Source organism: Dipodomys merriami, unplaced genomic scaffold (genome assembly GCF_024711535.1).
Source record: "Dipodomys merriami isolate MVZ:Mamm:240054 unplaced genomic scaffold, mDipMer1.0.p SCAF_20, whole genome shotgun sequence".
NCBI lineage: Eukaryota > Metazoa > Chordata > Mammalia > Rodentia > Heteromyidae > Dipodomys > Dipodomys merriami.
In genome coordinates, this window is record NW_027203382.1 from 9812501 (window position 1) to 9837332 (window position 24832).

Here is a 24832-nt window from a genome sequence, read left to right on the forward strand (position 1 = left end):
TGTTCTTACTATCATGTTAATAGCTATTTAACAATTTTAATGTCTCTCAAACAATTATCACTAACCACATGACATATTTATGTATAATTCACTGAATTATTTGGATTTACTAGAGTCAGTGTATTTTCACTTCAAACCACATTGTCTTTGTAATAGAATAGGTTAGGATGAAAATAATCTCTGTATAGTTAGCAGCCATTTCTTTAAAGCAAGATCCCACAGTGAGGTGAAAATAGGTCCAACTGTGTCTAACATACATAACAAAAATCTTTTGAAGCCAATTTCTTTTCTTTGAAAACACTATGAAACTGAAACTAATCATGGAGAAGAGGAATAGGAAGTAAACAAATGAAAACTAGGATGTCTTAATTCAAACATTATGAAAATATGAATGTGCTTTAAAGACTAATCAGAATACAGGACACTTACTCATAAATTTATCAAACAAAATGGGCTATAAGCTATACTCAAGACCCTGGTAATGCCAACGAACTCAAACACAACACTATAAAATGTTTCTTAATGCATATTAATAACCTCCGATGTTCCAACAGTTAACTTTTAGAAATTTACTAATACAAGAAAGAATAGTAATATGTCATCATTTAATTGTATCAAGTCTTTTTAGAACTTAGGCTGTTAAAAGATACACATATATACACATACATACACACATGGGAAGAGAAGGAAAGCATCTATTTTTGACAGCTAAACTTATAGTATATTACTAGTTAATATGCTTTTGTAGTAATTTTTTAAATTTCATATCAATTTAAGCATTTTTACTCACTTTACTCACCTTAAACCATATAACACACAACTAAGGAGATAACAGTTGCAACCAGGGCTGGCCTTTATATGCATAGATAGCAACTGTTTCTGTGGTGTGGCTTTCCCAAAATATCTCCCACTTGGGCCTCTCCCCAATGCCTAAAATTCTTTTGCAGTTGGTGTCAGTCAGAAGTACAAGTAAACCAATAACATTTGTTGTGAATATTTTAGTATATATTATTATTTGAATATTTTGATCACTTTTGAAGAATGACATAACTAAAATATGTCATGCAGTTTAAATGCAGTTTAAAATGTACTCATTACCTCATTTATGTAAATGTAACCCCTCTGTACGGCATCTTTACAATAAAATGAAATTAAAAAAAAAGAATACATAGGCTAAAAAACACCCCCAAAAAACACAAATATAAGTCTGATAGAGAGTTAGAAGGATCCTTAGTTAGAATTTGATAGGATATATAGTGAGATCCTTGGGGAAAGGAAGACTACAATAGCTAGACCTAGAAAACAGGATGAAACAGGGTATAAAAGCTGAGTTAAAAGGAAAAGAACAGCAGAAAAGAAAAAAAAGATACAGTGATGCTTAATGAGATCTTTGTAAGAAAGTAATGATGATTATTTCTTGTTTGCCATTAAGAATTTCTTCTGCAATAAGCTTGCTATATGTACTTAAGAACTATTTTTTAACTCCTTCCTCAATTTTTTTAATGATCATTTTTAATATTTCAACCAGTGCACTATTATTTTGGAAAAATCTAAATACTATAAAAATAAGCATTAAAATCTCTAAGTTCTTCACCATGTAACCTTATTTTTTGGGGGCGGGGGTCTCGAACTCTGGGCAATTCAGCTCAAGGCGAGCACTCTACTGCTTGAGCCACAGTGCCACTTCCGGTTTTCTAGTGGTTTATTGGAGATAAGAGTCTCATGGACTTTCCTTGCCGGGGCTGGCTTTGAACCATGATCCTCAGATCTTAGCCTCCCGAATAGCTAGGATTACAGGCGTGAGCCACCGGTGCCCAGCCCCATGTAATCTTCTACTATGAGCATGTAAAGGAGGGATGACTTTCAGGTTTTATATGTATGTGAATTTATGTAATGTATAACAAAATTTAGTTATGTGTTATGTAAACTAAAAATTCTTTATTAACTGATTACATAAATTCACAGTATTGTAGGATAATGATACTTAAGTAAAGTCACAAACACATTTTAACCTTTATAAAGTGAATTGTCATTATCATGGACTATAAAGGTTATGAACTCTACAAACTTTGACAATACGCTATTTCTTCCAAATCAGGTAATAAGTACATTTCTTTCCTTTTGCTTAAGGTAAGCTGTTCCCTCTCCCTCTCTCCTCTCTCATTCCCTCTCCCCCATTACTGCCCTTGAGTTGCTTAGTTTATGTTCATCAATGGCCAGTGCAGCTGATGGGCCCCTCTGTTGTATTTTGTCACCTGTTTCCCTCTGATTTTGTGCTCTCCTCCTAGCTTCCCTCAGATATGCATATGTGTGTGTGTGTGTGTGTGTGTGTGTGTGTGTAGATATATGCATGTATATCTATACACACACATCATATGTGGGGTCAAGAACATACAGTCATCTAAAAATGATGTGACAAATTAAGAAGAGGTCCTTTGAAAATTTTGGTTTTAAAGTCACATGATGAATACTTGTGTTCTCTTGGTTTCAATTATTGTTTTAATTTTAAACTTATTTCTAGGGAAAGAGGGAAAATCAGCTGAAATTCTTAGCATAGACCAAGGCTTAAATACAATCCTATAGTTGCTTTAATGCAAGAGTTTGAAAGCATGGCATGGTTTCTTATTGAAAACACCTGAAAATTAAACAAATGTACTAAAACTGGAATGGGTTAAATGTTGGATCTCAGCTTAATCAATATTGCAAAAGGTACACTCACATCACAGTGCTCAAACTGTGTTGAGTGAAATATTATTTGGCTCTTAATACTGTACCTTCATGTGGAGTTTTCCTGGCCCATTCTTCAAAGATACGATAGAAACATTTATTTGACAGAGATCTCCAGTGATGAAGACTTGAAAGATATTTGTGTCCTCCAATGGCATTGAGAAAGGAGTAGTCATTAGTCCCTCTGACTGTAACTTTAGCAGTACGAGTGAAAAATGCAGAACTGGTATCTACATTTTGTGGTGAGGAAGAAATAAGAGGCTAAGAGAACATGTGGGTATATCCTATCCATCCAGTATATGGCACAGATTGGACTGGAGATATAAGCTTAGGGATAAAGGTCCTTAAGGAAGCAAGTTAGACATGAAGGATGAGGTTCCAGGATGGAAAATGGATGGATAATAGATATTGGTTACAAACCTGCTTTGTTGTCCTAAAAACTTTGAATTACTTCCTATGAGGAACACAAGTCTAAAGTTGAAGAAGCAGTATGTAATTTTTATTCAGAACCTACTGTGTTCTACAAACAATAGTTCATTTCCTTCTTCACAACATCTGTGCTGTTATCCTTCATACAAAAGAGAGCACTGATAAATATGATGGATTTAAAAAACTAGCCAGAGGGCTAGTGGTATAGATCAATGGTAGAGTGTGTGCTTAGCAGGAGTGAGGCACTAGTTTCCACCCCAAGCAAAAAAAGGAGGGCAGATAGTCTTAAACTAGTGCTAGGGGACCCTATCTACTAAAACCAAGATCGAAAGGTATCAGTTTCTAAAAAATAACACGCCTACTTTACCAAATCAATCAGATAAATTTCAGAATTTAGTCTAATACTCTTAAATGTATTATACTTTTACAAAGCAATTTATTTCCGCTTGTTTCAGAAAAAGTACATTGCATATGAAAAAATCTACGGGGTAGCAAGACAGGTAAGAAAGACTGAGAAGATTTAAGCAAATTATTTTAAGAAAATGACACCAATGTTTAAAATTTCAATGCATTTTTACAACTCATGTAGAGTTTCACTCTGTTTCTTAGGTGAAAACAGTTTTGATTATTTTCCTCTCACCAGGCTTGGGATCAATTAACCGTTAGTGTAATCCATGCTTTCTTAGCAAAAATAACAAAATAAAGTATTTTTAATTTCAGTGTAATTTTGCTAGAAAGTAAAACCTGAATGATTTAAAAGTTTGAGATGTTTTACTTTCAATAAACACGTTTGTATGAGGTATGAAGCATTTGATGTGTTTCTATCAGTGTAGAATCAATTATAAGGGTAACAGATTATGCTCCCTTTATATTTTTGAAAAAGAGAATATGGTGCATGCTTTGGCGGCACATATACTAAAATTGGAACAATACAGAGGAAAAAGAGGGTCTGTCTATTTCTTCAGGTTTTATAAGATAGCACTTGCATAGAATTTCCTTATTTAAAAAAATTTTTAAACAGAGAAAAGACATGTAGAATAATATCCTCAAGCGACATAAAATAATGGAAATATTGCCTACATAAAGCCATACTATCGGTTTCTTACAAACCAGTGTTTCGGAGCATCAGTGGAAAGTGTGGATGCCTAAAATGAAATCTGAAGAGTTCCTAACCTTCATTATGAATAAGCAGATGAAAAACAAGAATGCCCCGAGTTAACTTAGAAATAATCACGTGTTGGCTCTTACACAAACCCACTCCAAACTATTAGCTAACATGCTGAACACCTGTAATAACGGTTAGACAAAGTCCCTGTACAACACACCCTGTCCGAATGTCTAGCAACTGAGGCACAAAAGGGTAACAAATTAAAAAGTCCACAAAATATAGTGCCCAACACACACACACACACACACACACACACACACACACACACACACACACACACACACACACACACACACACACACACACACACACAGTCAATCCAGTATAAATGTTCATTCCCAATGCCTCAACGGAACTTTTTTTTTTTTAAGCCTTAGTAAATCAAGCTCCTTCTACCTCCGAGGTCAGAGACCGATATGTAATCATTTTTCTCCAACATTTAATCAACTGAGGCACAAAAGGGTAACAAATTAAAAAGTCCACAAAATATAGTGCCCATCACACACACACACACACACACACACACACACACACACACACTCAATCCAGTATAAATGTTCATTCCCAATGCCTCAACGGAACTTTTTTTTTTTAAGCCTTAGTAAATCAAGCTCCTTCTACCTCCGAGGTCAGAGACCGATATGTAATCATTTTTCTCCAACATTTAATCGGGGATTTTGGAAGTGGAAGAAATCTTCAGGTAGGCGCTTGGTCTTGTCTCCCGCATCCAGGTAGCTGAGATACAATTCCAAGGGCCACAGACCTTCCCTTTATGGAAAACCTGTATGTTATGTTCGGGTTTAAAGGCCTACAGCATCCGCGGAGGGACGCTCTGGCTATTTAGTGTTACCATTGTTTTATTTTTAATTGACCGGGGGAGGGAAGGAGAGGAGAGAGAGCACGATACCATTTTTCCTCGCCACAGGAACCGAGGCCTGGGAGATCCCTGCCACCTTCACTGACCCTAAATTACGGAAAGCAGCCAAGAGTCGGGGCAGCTGGGTGAGGCGTCCTAGTGGGTTCTATGGAAACAAGAGACGCGGGCGGCCTGGAGCCTTCGGGACTGCGGACCAGGACGCGGCCGCAGGACCGCGCCGGGGGGGGAGGGGGGGGCGGAGCGAGGACCCGGGGAGCGAGGACCCGGGGAGGGCGGGCGGGGACGCCGGGGCACGGACCGCCCCGGGCTGCAAAGCTGCAGCCGTGACGGAGGGAACGGACAGCTGCGGTGCACGGTGCCCGAGTCCGGCCCCGCCGCCCCCAGCTGGGGGCCGGTGCAAACTTCGAAGGAACGTCCGGAAGGGGTTGGAGGGGATTAGCGGGGTGAGAAACACCCCCAGAGTACGGTAGACTATGTCTTTCAAGCTGAGGCCCTTTACCTTCCCGGCGGCACCTGTCCGGGCTGCTTCCCTCGGGCGGCGGCGGTGGAGGCGGCGACAAGGGGTGACGACTGCCGCGGCCGCACTAGCTTCCTCACTAAAGCGGGCTCCGGGAAATAATTTCCCGCCGCGCGCTCTGGGCAGCTCCGGAAGTGATCGGATCATTTCCGGGTGGTTGTCAGTGACGCTCTCGCAGCCGTCGCCAAGGTGGTCAGAGCTGGGGTTGGAGCTGGCCGCTGGCCGGCGTGGAGGGCTTCCGCTGCGTCCCCGTCGCAAGTGAGATCCTGGTAAGTGACTTTTTTCCTCCCTTTTTCTTTTGGTGGGTTGTCTCCGGGACCTAGTGTAGTTCGGACTAATTGCGGCATCTTGACCAAGACCGAGCGAGCGGGAAAGGACTGAACTGGAAGTCCCGCTCCGTCCCCGAGGCGCTTTTCCCTCCCTGTGGCTGGCGAGGGCCCCGGGATGCCGGTCCACCGTCTCCTCCACTGCAACCAGCAGCCTCAGCTGGCAATCCGCTCTTGGCTCTCCAGACTAAACAGTTGAGCTTAGTTCATTCTTCTCTCTACCAATGTACAGTGTCGTCCTTACTATCTTTTACTATAGTGACAGGATTTGATCACCCTCCGTTCTTAAAATTGCTTCCCCCTCTCCCCCCATCCCTCTCCTTTCTCTACCCCTCTCCCTCTCTCCCCTCCTTCTCCCTCTCCCTGACTCCCTACTCGCTTTTTTTTTTTTTCTGGAGTAGTTGAAATAGTTTTGGAGTTCCATGCCTAGGAGTCAGGCCTTCGGTTGAAGACTACACCTTTGAAAAACACTGGGCAAGGGGCTGGGAAGGTGGCTCAGTGGTAGAGTGCTTGCCTTGCATGCCTCAGGCCCTGGGTTCGATTCCTCAGCACCACATAAGCAAAAAGAAAAAAGCCAGAAGTGGTGCTGTGGCTCAAGTGGTAGAGCGCTAGCCTTGAGCTGAAGAGCTGAGGGACAGCGCCCAGGCCCAGAGTTCAGGCCCCACGACTGGACCAAAAAAAAAAAAAAAAAAAAACACTGGGCAAGTGGAGTATCTGAGGTCGTTCCTGAACTGGAATTACTGTAATTTCACCTTTCCCCGCAGTTTTAAGTGAAGAGAATGGTCACCCCTTCACCTGGCTTTTATGAACTAAAGAGGTCGATAAGTTCTAGGCTTATAATTTCATACATAGGCTTCAGGCGCATGTTTTATCTTCTGAAAAAACAAGTGATCGGAATCAGGTATACTTTCACAAAGGAATTTTCTCGCTTTGCTTCAGGCTTTTCTAATAATGAAGGACTTAGGAGAATTTGGGCGGAGATCTGACATAGCCAGAAATTGCTTCTGATGAATGATGTGAGGAAAAGTAATTATTTATTCAAAGATTTGAAACATAATGTAGTGAATTTGGCAACCTATCCTTTCTTGGGTAAAGCTGTTTCTCCAGGTAAGTAGTTTTCATTCATCACCTTATATTTCAGTATCAACTTTTTCTCTTATGAAAAGCAGCTGATCGATTTTTTGTGAAACAGCCCTTTATACAAGCAGTTCTAAGGATTAATCTACCATAATAAAAAGGTGATATGTTAAAGTTTAGTCAAGTGCCTTTTAAGAGCAAAGAAAACATATTTAGGACATCTTTTTTAATGTAATTTCTCCATTGAAATATTCTGATGTTATCAAATCACATGGTATTCTTTTCCATTATTTCTTCAGTTGAAAAGATAGAAATTTATTTTAGAGAGATTACGTTATTTCCATATAGTAACTAGTTTTGAGACAGCAGTTTTTTTTAAAACATTGCTCTTGATTTGTAATTTCCCCATTAAAATGAATAAGCCAACCCTTAATACATACCACAGTATCTACTGTACACTAGGCAATTTGCATTATTTTACTTAATGCTTACCTTAAAAAGAAAATTTTTTTATCTGTTTATACTGTTATACTGTTTCGTCGACTCTGATTTCTCACACATTATACTTAGTGACATAATTAATATTTGAATCTAGTAGTGTGCTCTGTACTACTTCTTACACCACAAAATCATTCTTTTTGCTCAACGACAAAATGGAATAAATAGAACATCACATTTAGAAGTCACTATGTAGTAAAACATGAGGAAAAGGGAATTAAGAAATATGTTCATTAGCATAGGTAATTTTCACATGTCAATTATAAAATGTCTTTTCTGTATTGACCATTTTAATAATCATAACTCAAACACCTGTACTATATGTACCTGAGCATAACAATACCAGCAACTACAGAAAAAAAAATACAATATAAAAAGATACAATTGTCCATATACAGCTAACTTAAAATACTGATGTCTATTTGTGTACTTTGTATTGACTTAACTACAGGAAACGTATTTGTTTCTGCATATCACATGGAAAGATCTCAGGGGTATTTTACTTTGTATCAAATTTCATTGCTTATAGTACTGTTTTAGGAGATAGTATAAATTTTAGGAGGTGGAGTCTAGCTTGAAAAAGTGAGTTACTGGAGTTGTGTCTTTGAAGATTATATGTGGTCTTCCCTTCACCCCTGCCTATCCTATACTCTGCATCAAGTTAAGAATCTCCTCCACAATATGTTCCTGTTACCAGAGTGCTCTGTCCAAGGTCATGGTATCAAGTACCCAGGGACTGAATTCTGAAATGCAAGCCAAAATAAATCCTTTCTCCTTTAAGATGTTCTCAGGTGCTAATACACCCAGCATCTAGCACTGTGGCTGATAGGAGAAGCTCAAGAAACAACATCTATTGGATAAATGATTATTTTCAAAAATACTGTTTATCCATCAAGAAGTATTTGTACATGTGTTTAAAAAGACTTACCATATAAATAAATGAGTGTTTGCTTATTGTTACTTACCTTGGCCTTGCAATCACTTGTTGGTAAAAAGAAGCAAGTATTCTATAAAGAGTGTACTGACAGGAAGTGGTGCTGTGGCTCAAGTGGTAGAATGCTTGCCTTGAGTTGAAATGCTCAGGGACAGTGCCCAGGCCTAGAGTTCAAGCCCCATCACCAAAACACAAAACAAACAAACAAACAAAAAAGTGGACTAACAGCAGTATAATTGTGAATCCTCACTCTAACTTCCTTTTGCAGATAAGAAAATTAAGGTAAAGTTAAGTTTGCATATTGTCATAGTTGACATATAATCATTACTGGCTTATCACACTTATGACTTGAACCAGTTTGAATCTGACTCTAAGGACTAATTTATTGTGGTGGTGATACTGGGGTTTCAACTCAGTGCCTTCCATTTGTTAGCCAGACATTCTACCACTTGAACCAAATTCCCAGTCCTTTTTTGCTTTAGTTTTTTTCACATAGGCTGGTATTTTTCATATTAGGCTTATTGTCTAGGTCCATTGTCAGACCACAATGCTGCTCCTACATATGTCTCTTACATATCTAGGATTACAGGTGCATACCATCATGCCTAGTTTATTGCTTAAGACGGTCCGGAGTTTCTCACTATTTGCCCAAGCTGATTTCTAACTGTAGTACTCTTGATCTCTGCCTCCCATGTCGCTAAAGTGTATAGGCACTGACATACCACCATGTTTGGCCTCAAAAGGCCATAATCTTAACCAAATTTCTATACTTCTTACAATTCAACTACTATGTTTGAAGGGAAATTTATCTAAGGATCTAAGTCACAGAGTCTTTGGAAGCTGTGTCATATGTAAAATGGATCCATAGAACTACTATAAAAGTTAAGTGCATTTATATGGATAAATGCTTTATATGCTTATGATAGATAAGAAAATGCTTTATAAATAAAAGAAGAGCCTAATAGGAGAGATAAAGTTATTATACAAATAGTTATTACCTAAGGGTCAAGTTACAAACATCATTAAACAGAAAACATAATGGAATGCAGAGAACAGATATTGTGATTCCAGGAGAGCAGATGAGAAAAAATTTGATGAAGAAGGTACTAGTTAACATGGATCCAAAAGGATCCTGAGGATTTGAGCAATGGGACAAAGGAAAGAATGTTCCATTTAGAGATACAGGTGACAAGAAAGAGAATAGTGACTTAAGTCACTCTGGATATGTAGGATCTTGAAGACTAATAATAAATCAAGATCAAAAGCTGAGTTCATGACAAGTTATAGGTAAGAATGTTGGCACGTTAAAGATGGTAGGCTAGCCAGGAGCCTAGAAGGCTGAGATCTGAGGATTGCAGTTCAAAGCCAGCCTGGGCAGGAAAGACCACGAGACCTTTATCTCCAATAAACCAACAGAAAACCGTAAGTGGCACTGTAGCTCAAGTGGTAGGTAGAGCACTAGCCTTGAGCTGAAGAGCTGAGGGACAGCGCCCAGGTCCAGAGTTCAAGCCTCAACTGACAAAAAATATAAAATAAAAACATTGTAGGCTAGGGTTGGGAATGTGGCTTAGTGGTAGAGTACTTGCATAAAGCCCTGGGTTCAACTCCTCAGTACCACAAAAACAGAAAAAGTGGCGCTGTGACTCAAGTGGTAAGAGTGCTAGCCTTGAGCAAAAGAAGCTCAATGACAGTGCCCAGCCCCTAAATTCAAGCTCCAGGACTAGCAAACACCACCACCAACAACAACTTTAAAAGATGGTAGGCTAGCTGGGAAACCTGTGGCTACATGTTAGCCTTTTCACAATAAACAGTGATTTATGTATTTAATCAGGATTGGATGGAGGATGGAATTGGCATTTGTCTTTTTGTTGTAGTAAAATATCATTTGTTACAGAAATATTAGAGTTTAAGACTATGCAATAAAGAAAAATAATTAAAAATTGTACAGAATCCCACTAAGAAATTCCTATTTTTTCTTTGCATTCTTAGATTTGTATATTTTTAATAAAAATGATTTAATACTCTACATTTTATTTTGTGATCTGCTTTTTTTATTTGATATACCATGAATTTTTTCTGTATCAATAAATTTGTTTCTATAAAATGACCTTTGGGTCCTGTATACTATTCAGTTTTATGAATGTATTATCACTTTTATACAGACATCCTATTTTAAATAATAGTATAATTATGTAATAAAATATTTTTAAACATTTAGTTACAAATTATGGGAGAAATGAGAGTGGGTCATGTACACAAGTTATGCTTCTCAAGTATATTTTATATTGTTATTTTTACCGAGTATATTTAAACCTGATGCCAAATTCAGAAAATATGAAGGGGCATATAATGAGATATCAGCCTCCCAGTCTCCCCTCTTTGTCCTCTTGAATTCCAGCTTGTCCAAATAGCACCTTGTTTGAACTGGAGAAGAGAATTCCCTTCTGGAGATTTCTTGTGGACATGTTACAGAACAGATGACACTTTTCTAAGGACTAAGAGAAGGCTTCTTTGCACTCTTAGGTGACAGTTATGTGACCAAATTCTGAACTACATTTCAGCCTCTATTCACACTGCTATTTGGGGGGCACTTTAATGAAGAAGAAGTTTGCTTATCCCATGATAAAGCCTGGTGATTGTTTCCTTTTCCAAAGATAACCACATGTGACCAGTTTCATTTGAATTCTTCAGAGGATGAAGAACTGGCTTTGCATGAGGTGTATAGCTTTATGTATGCATCTTTGATTTATCTGTGTGTGTGTGTGTGTGTGTGTGTGTGTGTGTGTGTGTGTGTGTGTGTGTGTATGTGTATTTATGTAACATCTTGGGCAAATTATTAGCATGTTCTAGAGAGCATTGAATGAAGGAGTCTGAAGTCAAGCAAGATTACTTCAAGCATACAGTGAGCCTCCCTTTATATATACAACTGGGATAGCTATCCTGGAATGCTCATCTTTATCCTAGTGTCTCTTTTTAAACATTACAGTGGGCTGACAGGAAATAGACCATGTACACATTGTACTTGTTAGTGAGGTAAATCTGGGCATTCTTTGCTTCTTGGATCAGAAACTATTCCTTCATTCTCATTGGCCACACAACAGGTTAAAGAGTAATGATCAAGTAGCTGCTTTATTATTTATTTTATAAAAGCCAACACAAGTGCCAAATAAGGATTTTGTTCCAATAGAGACTAAGGGCAAAGTTTAAGGGCATCCCTACCCCTATCCCTATGTATACAATCGTATACATCTCATATAAAAACATGTAATAGCAGCTGGGTGTGGATGGCTCATATCTATAATTTTGGCTACCCAGGAGGCTGAGGTTTGAAGTGAGTCTCCACATGGAAGTCTGTGAGACTTATCTCCAATAAACTACTAGAACAATAAACTACTAAAAAGTCAGAGCTTTGAGCACAAAAGCTCAGGAACCATATCTAGGCCCTAAATTCAAGCCCCAGAAAAGGCACAAAAAGAAAAGAAAAGAAAGATATAATATTAATAAAGCTAGAAGGGACAATTGGCACTTAGATTAATTAGGCAATGCTGTTTAATATAAACCACTGAATTCATAATGGAATGCTGGTAGGTTGTGTGCTCAAAAACATTCAGGAAGAGGTTACTTAAATGCCCTAAGCCACAATGTTATCTGTAAAAATGACAATATCTTTATGTAGCTACTAGATTAAATGTGACAATGTATAAAATTTGCAGACAAATCAAAGGCTATATTGGGGGCTATCTACTTGTTTTGGTAGTAGGTTCACTTTGTGTTTGCTAGGCAGGTTCTTTATAGCTTGACCCTCACCTCCACCTCTTTTACTGATTTTATTATTTTTGTATGTGTGTCAGTCCTGGGGTTTGAACTCAGGGGTTGGGCACTATCCCTGAACTTTGTTTCTCAAGACTGGTACTCTACCACATGAACCATACCTCCTCTCTGGCTTTTTTTTTTTAATAGAACTTTATTATTATTAAGTTGTCATAGAGAGAAGTTACTATTTCATAAGTGAGGTAATGAGTACACTCCTCTTTTGGGACAATATTACCCCTTCCTTTGCTTTCCCCTTGTTTTCCCCTCACATCTCTGTCCACAAATTAGGAAGGTCATTTTCTACATAGTGTATACTGAATAGCATGACAGCATTTGTTCACCCTTCCTCCCTCCCTTTTTGTGCTTCATTTTCCCCCTAGAAGAAAAAAAAATCCAAAGGAAAAACAAACACCACTACCATCACCACCACCACCAATAACAACAACAACAAAAACCCCTTGTTTCCATTTCTTGAAGTTTGTGTCAATAAATAATATTTTATATGTTAAGAGAGGTTATATCTTTGTGTTCCTCCCGAAGGTTATCCTCCTTTAGTCTGACTGTGAGTGACTAACTGCCTAGAGTCCTGTATAGGTTATCATGTCCAGTTTCCACTCTGGTTTTTTGGTGGTTAATCAGAGATACAAGTCTCATGGGCTTTTCTGCTTGGGCTGGCTTCGAACTCTGATCCTCAGGTCTGAGCCCCCTGAGTAGCTAGGATTACAGGCATGAGCCACTGGTGCCTATCATGTTGTGGTTATTTTTGAGAAAGTGTACTTTTTACCCCAGCGAGCTTGGCCTTCCATCCTATTTACAGTTTCACATGGTAGCTGGAATGACAGGCACTTAACATCACAACTGAACTTTTTTTTTTTTTTCCAGATAAGGGGTAGGTTTATTCATCGCTCTGGCTGGCACCGGGCCATCTTGGCCCTCCACGTGGTGGGAAAAGGCCTGGGAAAGAGAGAGAGCTGGGAAAGAGGGCATCTGGGCCTGCACTAGGGTATGGGCAGGAGAAAGGTGTGGCCACATCAAATTCAGTTGTGACCTCAGTGGATGCATATGTGACCTCTTCCAGGTGTGCCAGTTGCCTAGGTAACGCAGGTACTGGGTGGAGACTTTGCTGCGAGGAGGGTGGAGTCTGCTCGCCATCGGAGAGGACCTTAATAATCATGAAATAGGGTGCTGATTCTCTCTGGCTACTTCCTGCTGACAAGGGGCATCGACAATAGGGGTAAAAGGCTGGAATTTGGTCCCCTCCCAGAGAAGGCAGCGAGCTGCAGCTGTCCCTTGGTGGCATGAGTCCTTAGATGAAGTCTGGAGAAGTCTCATGAGGCATTGAGGGGCTGGGAAAAAAATACTAGAGAGCAAATAAATGGCAAAAGAAAGGACTTGGGGCCGAAAATATTGGTAGAAATGTCCCTAGCTACTTATGACATCTGGAGACTAGGTAGAGGAGAAGTCAGGTGACAAAGGCAAGAATATAAATTCCTGTTCAGTTAATAGGTAGTCAGGTATAAACATTAGATGGGCAGGCTGAGGCAGGATAGCAAATTCAAGGCAGATCTGGGCTATCTCCACCTCTTTCACTCCCCTGCCCACCCCCCCCCAAAAAAAAAAAAAACCCAAGGAAAACAACAGAAGTTTTAACTGAATAAATACCACCAATCTTAAAATAGTTAAGTACTGTTAATATTTATAGATTCAGAGCTTGGATATTAGCCATTTGATTCTCTTTTTTTTCCTGCTTATATGGTGCTGAGGAATCAAACCCAGGGCCTCATGCATGCAAGAAAAGCACTCTACCACTGAGCCACCTTCCCAGCCCAGCCATTTGCTTCTCTAACTGGCTCAAAAGACCAAAATTGTAGCTCCCATTACTTTAAATGAGATAGTATATAGACCTTGATCTATGTGCAATGCATTCCCAATGGCAAGTTATGCTCACAATTATTTGGTGAGTGGTAGCCTGCATTTGTATTTCAGACAAGTGTTTTCAGTATATAAATTGTATTTGTTAAGGGGAATCACAGTTGAATTTGAAAAGAAGTAATTTAATTTAGATTAGCTTTTTTCCTTAAATAAGGAATGAAGACTAAAGAGGTGATTCACTATTACTTGAACTAGATGGTAGGCCTTAAAGAATCTAAATCAGGGCTCTTTTACATCATGCTTCCAGAAAAAGCTTCTTATTTGCCATTCCTATGTTTCCCCAAATGGTTGATATGATCTTTTCTATCAATCATTATTTGTTTGCTGAATTTTATTGAAAGAAGGGTTCCTGCAACTCTGGCCATTATGTACAAGAGAGATTGAGTAGGTGATGCTGTTTCTAGTAGTCAGCTCCATAACACCCCATGTGAGTTTCTCATTGATTTCTTGCTGGGGGCATGTAACTCAACAGTTTAAGTCTGGAGTGTGCCTAATTTAAATGCAGAGTGATAAAAACAGTAAATATTACAGCATGCTTCATTGTTTCCTGACCCATCCTGCTTTTTTATTTTAAGTAAAGAAACCTCAGCTCACCAAATATTTTCACTATTAAGCTGTACAGTTTGTGTCTTAATCACTTGATATATGTGTGTATATCAATGTTGATATATGTATATATATTTCTTTAGTTTTTTATCTATTCCTACTTGCCCTCAGAAATATCTAGTTGCGCTACTATTCAGAATTTTGTCTGGGAAAGAATTTAGCGTGGGCTGTTTGTACAGGAGGCTCTGTACAGGTACCCTCTGTACCCTAGCTGCCTGTGCTCATTATTTTGATTAACTTTATTTGATCATTATCTTTCTGAGCCTGCCCTTCAGCAATTGTCAAGGTTTTGTTTCAGGACTCTTTTATAGTATTAAGAACTACTGAAGAATTCAAAGCTTTTTATTTATATAATTTTGTCTACTTATGTTTATTGAATCACAAGTTTAAGTATTTAAAAATATTTTTCAGTATTAAATCACTACAGGTTAATATAAGGAACATTTTTAAGGTGTTTTTCCTTCTCAAACATAGAAAATCTGGGATAATAGTGGCGTTGTTTTTACATTGCCAATTTCTTTAAAAAGTCTAGCATGATAGAAGAGAGCTGAATTTCAGATCTTGTGTTTTCAGGAAGCAAGTAAACAAAGTACAACCTTACATTTACATGTAGTTGAAAAAAAAAGATGTGCTTGAATGACTATTACACATCTCTGTTCCTCTTTGATCTTACACTGAGACAAAAGTGTCTATGGTTTCCTAAAGTATATATTCAAAATATGATATCACATCAATTTACCTTTTCTATTCAGATATTTTAAAATTCTTTGATTTATCTTTTTTTTTTTTTTTTTTTTTTTTGCGGGTCATGGGGCCTGATATCTGGGCCTGTGTGCTGTCCCTCAGCTCTTCAGCTCAAGGCTAGTGCTCTACCACTTGAGCCACAGTGCCACTTCCAGCTTTTTCTGCTTATGTGGTGCTGAGGAATCGAACCCAGGGCCTAATGCATGCAAGGCAAACACTATACCACTAAGCCATCTTCCCAGCCCTCTTTGGTGTATCTTATACGCTGGATGACTCTTGTGTATGTTTGTGTGCATGTGTGAGTCCTAGGGCTTGAACTCAGTGTTTTGTGCTCTTTTTTTTTTAATTTAGATTTTTTTTATTGTGAAAATACCATACACAGGGTTACAATTACATGGGCAAGATTACGAGTACATTTCTTATCAAGCATTGTTGCCTCCTCCTTTGTTTCCCCTTCCCACCCCTTCCTATTAATCCCCCCATTCTCCCCCTCCTCAAAGTTGTAAAGTTTGTTTTTCGACATAAAGTTTGTTTTTACATCTCATTGTTGCAATGGGTCCACCTGTATCCCTATTTAAACAATTTTTTTTTACTTGACTTTATTCCTTAAGACTGATGTGCTACCACTTGAGCCACACCTCCACTTCCAGCTTTTTACTCATCAATTGATGATTAGTCAATAATTATGATTAATCAGAGTTTTCTGCCTGGCTAGTTTTGAACCACAATTTTCATATATCATCTCCATGAGTAAATAGGATTACAGGCATAAGCCACTAGTGCCAGCCTTGGAATAAATCTTTTACAAACACATGATGCTATTACATAATATACTAGTCTTTTGGAATATGCTAGTGTATCAATTAGTAGTCTGATCTTCCAGATAAAAAATTACATTTCACTACATTATATATATATTTAATATTACATATCAAAAACATATTTCATACATATTAGAAAATTTCACTTTACAGAAATAAAAACTTTGTTTCGGAGGATACCAAGAAAACAAAAAAGGCTCAATACAGTAGAAGGAATTGTGAATCCTGTGTCTTGGGAACTGGTACAACTCAATAGTAAAAAGACAATTGTATTAATAATGACTAAGGATTTGAATAAACATTTTTCTAAAGATCTACAAAGGACCAACACATATCATTTATCATTAGAGAAGTGAAAATCAAGGTCCTATGATTAGCATGTTAGGAAAGGCTCTAGTTCAATCCAAAGTACCACACAAAGGAAAATAGAACACATGAGCTATCAGCTGTTTTTTGAGTAAAGGTTGCATTCAATGTACAGATCAATTTAAGAAGTTTTGCTACTCTACAGCTCACTAAAATGACAAAAGATAACCATAATAGAGTGTTGGGAAAGATGGAAAAATTCTGTACAATTTGCCCTGTCAGTAAGCATACTTCTTTCATTTTACTTTGTACTTTATGAGTATTTATGTGATTTCCTCTGACTTGAAAGCACGTGAAAACAAGGATTGGGTCTCTTTTCCACTCCAATGTATAGTTAGTTTTATCAACACAGCCTGAATTGGGCACTTGCCACTTTGTGCTGCCTTTCATCATTGACTTCCTTACCTTTCTCAACTACTATATCATTTTTTAAAAAGTGTCTTCTTGGAAGTGGTGCAGTGGCAAAGTGGTAGACCACAAGCCTTGAGCAAAAGAGCTTAGGGACAGCATACAGGATCCAAGTTCAAGCCTCATGATTAACAACAAATAGTATCTACTTTCTTTATATATATATTTTTTCCTTCATGAGTACCATTCTGACTGAGGTGAGTTGGAATTTCAGTATTATTTTGATATTCATCTCATTAATAGCTAAAAATGTGAACATTTCCTTATGTATGCCATTTTTTCTTCTTTTGAGAATTAATTTGCTTGCTTTTTGAATTTAATTGTTAATTTGATATTTAATTTTAAAGCTCTTTAATATATTCTAAATATAATCTTTAATGAATAGCAGGCAAATTTTCTTACCCATTTTGGATGTTAACTTTTGATTTAGATAATTGTTTCCTTAGTTATGCAGAGACTTTAATACTATCCTAAGTGTCAGTGTTTGCTTTTATTTTCCTAGCAATTGGAATGCTATTCAGAAAGGCCTTTCCCATACCCATATGTTCAAGGGTTTTAACCAGTTTTTCTCTAGCAGTTTAACACTATCAGATCTTGGATTAAGATTTTGGATAAATTTTGAATTAATTCTTATATAGGAGATAGGGAATTATTTTTCAGTGTTATAAATGTGGATAATTTAGTTTAGTCTACAACATTTGTGGAAGAAGCTACTTACCTTGAGCATATATTTTTTGTGTTGTTGCGAAAAAACAGTTGGATATAGCCATGTAGGCCTGTTTCTTGATCTTCTATATTATTCCATTGGTCTGTATGTTTAGTTGTTGGTTTTGAGTTTTCACATTTGCAGCAAATACCATACTGTTTTGTTACTTTGTCTCTGTGGTCTTATTTGAAATCAGATTTTGCAGTAACTCCAACATTACTTTTTTTGCTCAGGAATTCTTAATTTATTTGAGGGTCTTTTATGATTTTATATTAATTTCTGGACTCAAGTTTTCTCTGCAAAATAATGATACTGGAATTTCTATGGAGATCACATCAAATCTGTCCTTATCGCTCAGTAGTATATACCATATTAATTGTACTGATCCCTGAACATGGGGCATTTTCCTTTTCTTTTTTTGGGGGGTCCGGTAGTAGGGCCTGAACTCTGGGCCTGGGCACTGTCCCTCAGCTCTTCAGCTCAAGGCTAGCGCTCTACCACTTGAGCCACAGTGCCACTTCCGGCTTTTTTTCTTTTTGCTTATGTGGTGCTGAGGAATCGAACCCAGGGCCTTAGGCATGCAAGGCAAGCGCTCTATCACTGAGCCACCTTCCCAGCCAAATGGGGCATTTTCCTATGTTCTATTGTCATTATCTTTTTCTAGATGAATTAGAGTGTTCAGTATGGATATCTTATGTCTCCTTTGTTCAGGTTATTCCTAGGTCTTTAATTTTTTTTCTTAAAATGTCTATTGTGAATAGAATGTTTTTTTTCTGATTTTTTTTAAATTTTATTTTATTTGTGAACATACCGTACAGAGGAGTTACAATTACATGGGCAGGATAATGCGTACATTTCTTACCAAGCATTGCAGCGTCCTCCTTTGTTTACCCTTCACATCCCTTCCCAGCCTCCCCCCTCCCCCCCAATCCCAATCCTTCTCCCCCCCCCCCTGCACCGACGTTGTAAAGCTCGTTTTGGACATGACAACTTGTACTTCTCATTGTTGCAACAGGTCCACCTGTATCCTTAAACAACTGGTTTTTCCCCATCTCCTTTTTTTTTCTGATTTTTTCACAGCCTATTTATTATTGGCATGAAAAACTATTGATATTTGTATCTAACTGTTTTTGCTGGGAGTGTTTATCTGAGCTAACTGTTTCTGGTAGAGTCTTTAGGAATATCTTATTTGCCAATAAGGGTAATTTAATTTTTCCTTTTTTATTTATATCCCTTTTGTTTCTGTTATTTTATTACTATGTCTAAGAATTCAGGTGCCATATTGAATAATAGTGGAGAGAGGTAACAATCTTGTATCACTCCTGACTTTAAAGGAAATCATTTCCGTTTTCCCCCATTTACCATGCTGATCGTTATAAATTTTGTTGTATATACCCTTTATTATGTTGAGATAGTTTTTTTCATTTTTTTGGGAAGATTTTGCCATGAAGTAATGCTGAATTTTCTTAAAGGCTTTTTCTTCATCTACTGAAACTATCATGCGATTTTGCCCCTTTTTGTCTGTTTATAGTTGTATTTATTTGTATGCGTTGAACTCTTCTGTTTTTCTGGAAGTAAGCCAACTTAATTGTATGTATAATCTTATTTGTTTTTGAGTTCACTTTTCACGTTTCTTTAAAATTTCAGCATATAAGCCGGGCGCTGGTGGCTCACGCCTGTAATCCTAGCTACTCAGGAGGCTGAGATCTGAGGATCGCGGTTCAAAGCCAGCCCGGGCAGGAAAGACCATGAGACTCCTATCTCCAATAAACCACCAGAAAACCGGAAGTGGCGCTGTAGCTCAAGTGGTAGAGTGCTCGCCTTGAGCTGAAGAGCTGAGGGACAGCGCCCAGGCCCAGAGTTCAGGCCCCACGACTGACCAAAAAAAAATAAAAAATAAAAAATAAAATAAAATTTCAGCATATGTGTTTATCAATGAAACTGATCTATTATTTCTTTTCTTCATGCCCTTCCCAGTTTTGGTATTAAGTAATATATGCTTCATAGAATGAATAATTTGAGGAATATTTCACTTAGGTTTCTTTTTTTTTGGTTGGTCGTGGGGCTTGAACTCTGGGCCTGGGCTCTGTCCTGAGCTCTTCAGGTGAGCGCTCTACCACTTGAGCCTCAGCGACACCTCCGGTTTACTGGTGGTTGAATGGAGGTGAGTCTCACGGACTTTCCTGCCTGGGTTGTCTTTGAACCCTAATCCTCAGGTCTCAGTCTCCTGAGTAGTTTAGGATTACAGGCATGAGACACTTGACACCCACGTTTCACTTAGTTCTTATTTAAAGGTTTGCTAAAATTTGTCACTGAATCCATCTGGTTCTGTGCCTTTCTTTGTTGGGAGACTCTTCATCACCACTTCAATTCCATTGCTTCTTACAGGTCTGTTTTGATGGTTTATATCCTCTTGATTTAATTTTGGTACATTGTATGCATCTAGAAATTTACTTCTTCTAAATTTATTTTTTTATTAGCATATAGAACTTTTAAGATATTCACTAATGATATCCTGTTTCTCATGTCTAGTTTTTTGTTGTTGTTTGTTTTTGCCAGTCCTGGAGCCTCGGCACTGTCCCCGAGCTTCTTTTGCTCAAGGCTAGCACACCACCATAGTGCCACTGCCAGCTTTTTCTGTTTAATGTGGTACTGAGTAACAGAACCCAGGGCTTCATGCATGCCAGGCAAGCACTCTACCACTAAGCTACATTCCCAGCCCTGTAGTTTTATTAATTTAAGTCTTCTTCCTCTTTCTTTGGGTTTGGCTAAGGGTTTGGTAGGGTTTTTCTTTTTTAATTTTTAAGTAGTTGTACCAAGAGATTTACAATTCCATAAGTTAGTACAATGCAATTTTTTTGTGTGTCCAAGACTGGGACTTGAACTCATGGACACTTTACTCTATTTGACAGCTGCCCTATCACCTGAGCCATGCTTCCAACCCTGTACAATTAATTTTGATCAATATTATTGATTTTTTTCAAATAAACAACCTTTTGCAAGTTTTTTCTTTCATTGTCCTTTTATTCTCCATTAATTTCTGCCATGATCTTTAATTATTTCTTTCTGTCTACTACTTTGGGTATTGGCTTATTTTTTTCTTCTCTAAGAACTTGAAGTGTATCACTATGTTATTTGTCATGTCTCCAATTTTTTAAATGTACATACTCATAGCTATATGAGCCACAGTACAACAATCTTTACTGCTAAAAGCAGTTTTTCAAATTAAAAAAATATTAGATTTATGTTCATGTGGTCATTTCTATACTTGAAATGTTTGTCAATTTGCCTAACTTTACAGTTTTGGGGGGAAAATATTTTGTGGGTTACACTCAACCACTGTTGGAGTCCTACTTATGGTCTTTTTTCATGCATGCAATTATTTCTTGTCTTGACTCCTTCTAACTTGATGGAAAAAATATACATATTCTTTTAAGTGATTTATTCTGTTTTCTTTGAAGTACATTTTTGTTTTAGCTAGGTCTCAAGTGTGATTTTTTCCCTTTTACCTGTTTAGTGGGTTTTTGATTTTGTATTCATATTAGAAAAAAGAAAACAAAAATACTGTATAGAAATTCTATTTAGATGCCACTGATTTTACTGGCACAGTGCTTTGGAGCGAATAGATAGGAAATCATTAATATGCTTGAAGTCAACTTGAAGGCCAAAACAAGGAAGATTTTTCCTTGGGGCACCAATACCCACAGTACCTTTCCTGGTTTTCAAGATAGTTAATTCTCTTCTTTAATCACAGAACTTTATTTACTTATTTTATCAATTTTCAGATATTTAACTCTAGATAGGAAATATAGTTATTATTTATACAAAAGGTGGAGAGGAGAGATTGTGTTTCTTGGCTAAACGTTTACCTGATTTTTTTTTTCACATACCTGTCAAGGATATCACGTCATTCAATTAATTTCAACCCTCTCTATTTGTTCATTTTTTTATTTTTATTTTTTATTTTTATTTTTTTTGTCAGTTGTGGGGCTTGACCTCTGAGCCTGGGCACTGTCCCTCAGCTCTTCAGCTCAAGGCTAGCACTCTACCACTTGAGGTAAAGAACCACTTCCGGTTTCTGGTGGTTTATTGGAGATAAAAGTTTCACAGATTTTTCTGCCAGGGCTGGCTTTGAACCGCGATCCTCAGATCTCAGCCTCCTGAGTAGCTAGAATTACAGGCATGTTCATTTTTTAGATCAACATTTTATTATTTAAATTACATTTTTTATTACCTTTGAGTAGTTACACAAAGGATTTGCCATTCAATAAGGAAGTTTATGAATACAATGCCTCTTGATGGATGGCATCCCTTACATTATTCTCCTCCATCCTTCCCCTCCCCTCAATTTTCTTAATTTTGTAGAATATGTATTGGATTTTATGACTGTATTCTTCTCCTTTCCTCTCTTCATTCATCTAGCCACACCCTCTCTGCTTGACCCCCCCTTCTACCCTTCAACTATGGGTCTCTTCATGATTATTTTGTTGGACTGTGAGTTCACCTTTCTAAGGAATCAATCTATTTGAATTCTTCCCTGCACCTACCATAGTTTGCTTAATATATGTACATATGCTTGCATACTAAGTGAAAGATTTTTCATGTGTTTTACCTTTTAAAACTGATTCCTGTGAGTTTATCTCTTTCTTCCCTCAGCATACCCTTTTGTGTTACTAAGGGAATATCTACCAGGAATAAGGATGTCCAGCTTATAGGCTGAATACGGCCTGCACAATCGCTTGGTATATGATGGGATAGTGTGCTTCCCACCAGCCGCCCTTGGCTCTCTGTCTGTATTGAAAATTTTGCATAACTCCCAAATTATGTTATAAATATCAAAATGGTCCATGGCAGATAAAAGATTTTTGACCCTGAACAAAAGAAAAACATACTCTGTTTTACCTTCCTTTCTGCTATTATTTCAATACGGTTTGTTCCACCCAAATCTTTTTGAGACATGTAACATAGTACAGCATGTAAGCAATATTTTCAATTATGTTGAATATCTTCAATGGAGAAAAAGATATTTTTAAAGAATACATATAAATAACATTAAAGTTGTGACATAAACACCAAATGACAGAATCTAGGAATCTATTTTCAATGAAATTTCCCAGAACAGTGGGAAAAAGATGGTCTTAATAAACAATTTGGGGCAATTGGTAACTATACAGGAAAATAATCGAATTGAACAGCAATGCTTGTTTCACAAGATAAAACCATGCCTTGCCTCTAAACTTCATTTCTTTAGAAATTATCAATTTTTAGTGAAAATAAAGCATTTTACTAGGTGCCATACTTAGTATCTGTCTATATGCTGTGGAACATCTAGTTAATAATATTTTTTAGGTACCCTATCTTCAGCAGGTTTTCATGATTTCCAATATATCTTGTTCATGGCACAAGTTTATGTGTTATAACTTAATGACTGAACTTTAATTGCCAGTGTAGACAACTATAATGTTGAGAATGTCTCCTTCTGTCAATGTGACAGTGATAAAGCTTTGTCAAATTATTTTTTAGGAACATTTTGTAGGTTTTGCCAAAAACCTGCCAAAGATACTAAAGATGTGACAGTTATTAACAACTCATAAAGGTTTTTTTTTTACCTGCTTAAGATTAGAAAGCTAAAATTAAGTAAGAAATGTTTGTCTTCATATTTTGAATAATTTGCACTCAGCTTCCTTCAAAGATTCTTTAATTCTATTCCTTTAGCCTCTGAGAGAATACAGTTAGGATTTTCCTTTAGGAAAGTCAGCATGCCAGCCAGCTGTCACCTTTATGATATACCTGATCTCCCATGTCAGGGGAAGCACAATTCAATTTTCAACCAAGTTTTCTGCATGACAGTGCAGCAGGGCTGCCAGTATCTCTCTTAATGTTGCGTTCTTTGAAATTCTCCATTCTGCACAAACAGTATACATTTATTTTAAAATCCTTTGTGCAACATGAAACCACTATTAACTGGCTTTTCTTGTTTTTAGTTAAAAATCAATGGATGGAATGAAATAATTCGTATTTTGGTTACCCCTTTTCATTTCTAGAATATAAAATACCACTGCTTATTTAACTTGTGACTTGTCTAAACATGTTGAAAGCATTGACTCTAAGGCATAACACTCAGGCTCTGAAAGGGAACTGTGACAAGTTCAGTCAAACGGGAAAAGAGGAATAATTTATAAAAGGCACTACAGATAATGATGCCAGCCAGTTATTTTAAAAATGCATCCATCTCACCTTTTAATGAATTAGATTTGTCAACACCAAATGTTTTATGCACTACTTCTAATAAAGTGGCACACTTGGAATGCAATGCTTTGAGGTTGACTTCTTCAAAGCTTTAGAGTATCTTCAAATCAAAGATCTTTTTTAAATAATAGATATTAAAAATATATTTAAATAATATTAAGGTTGTGACACAAACACCAAATGACAAAATTCAGCAGTTTCAAAGCAATGGCTGACATGCCTTCACTATACCACATAGTAATGGCTTTTTAAATTAGGTGAGTAATAGACTGACTTGGGGATTTTGTGTCAGTTTAACTTTTAAATTCTCTTGTTGTTTTGGTTTGTGTCACAACCTTAATGTCAAAGTTTCAAATAGGTTCCTACATTTCCTTTGGTTCGGGGTCATTAAAAAACGAATATGATAAATCTAAGAGGCATAAATAGGTCATATTCAAGGAATTTTTTTCTTCCCTGGTGTCTAGACAGCTAATACCTGCCTTGTAAGTAGAAAAACTTATCTAAGCCATTTCCAGTATATGTTCCTTTTTCAGATGTTTGATTTAAAAAGTGTGAACCCAAATAATAGGTAATACTGATATAATTCTGTTTGGTCTGTTCTTCATTTATTCTGATTTCTAATGATTTAATCATA

At 37.3% G+C, this 24832-nt stretch overlaps 2 protein-coding genes across 11 annotated transcripts in view; one reads left to right on the forward strand and one right to left on the reverse strand.

Annotated features, from left to right (window-relative positions):
* The window catches only part of Slf1 (SMC5-SMC6 complex localization factor 1), a 62880-nt gene extending 57058 nt beyond the window's left edge, over positions 1-5822 (reverse strand). Inside the window, exon 1 of one of the 3 annotated variants that reach the window (XM_070031081.1) lies at positions 5701-5822. Coding sequence is in view for 1 of the 3 variants with exons in the window: in XM_070031080.1 (XP_069887181.1) it covers positions 5232-5234 (3 nt within the window). In the remaining 2 variants the exon portion in view is untranslated. Of the gene's footprint in view, positions 1-799; positions 821-5231; positions 5317-5700 lie in introns of those variants that run through there. The other 2 variants (XM_070031080.1, XM_070031083.1) reach the window with 2 other exon arrangements.
* Positions 5823-5844: 22 nt separating this feature from the next.
* Positions 5845-24832, forward strand: part of Kiaa0825 (KIAA0825 ortholog) — a 419703-nt gene continuing 400715 nt past the window's right edge. For 2 of the 8 annotated variants that reach the window (XM_070031074.1, XM_070031077.1), the window contains exons 1-2: positions 5846-5987; positions 6984-7151. The gene's annotated coding sequence lies outside the window, so the exon portion shown is untranslated. Of the gene's footprint in view, positions 5988-6497; positions 7152-24832 lie in introns of those variants that run through there. The other 6 variants (XM_070031070.1, XM_070031076.1, XM_070031079.1 and 3 more) reach the window with 5 other exon arrangements.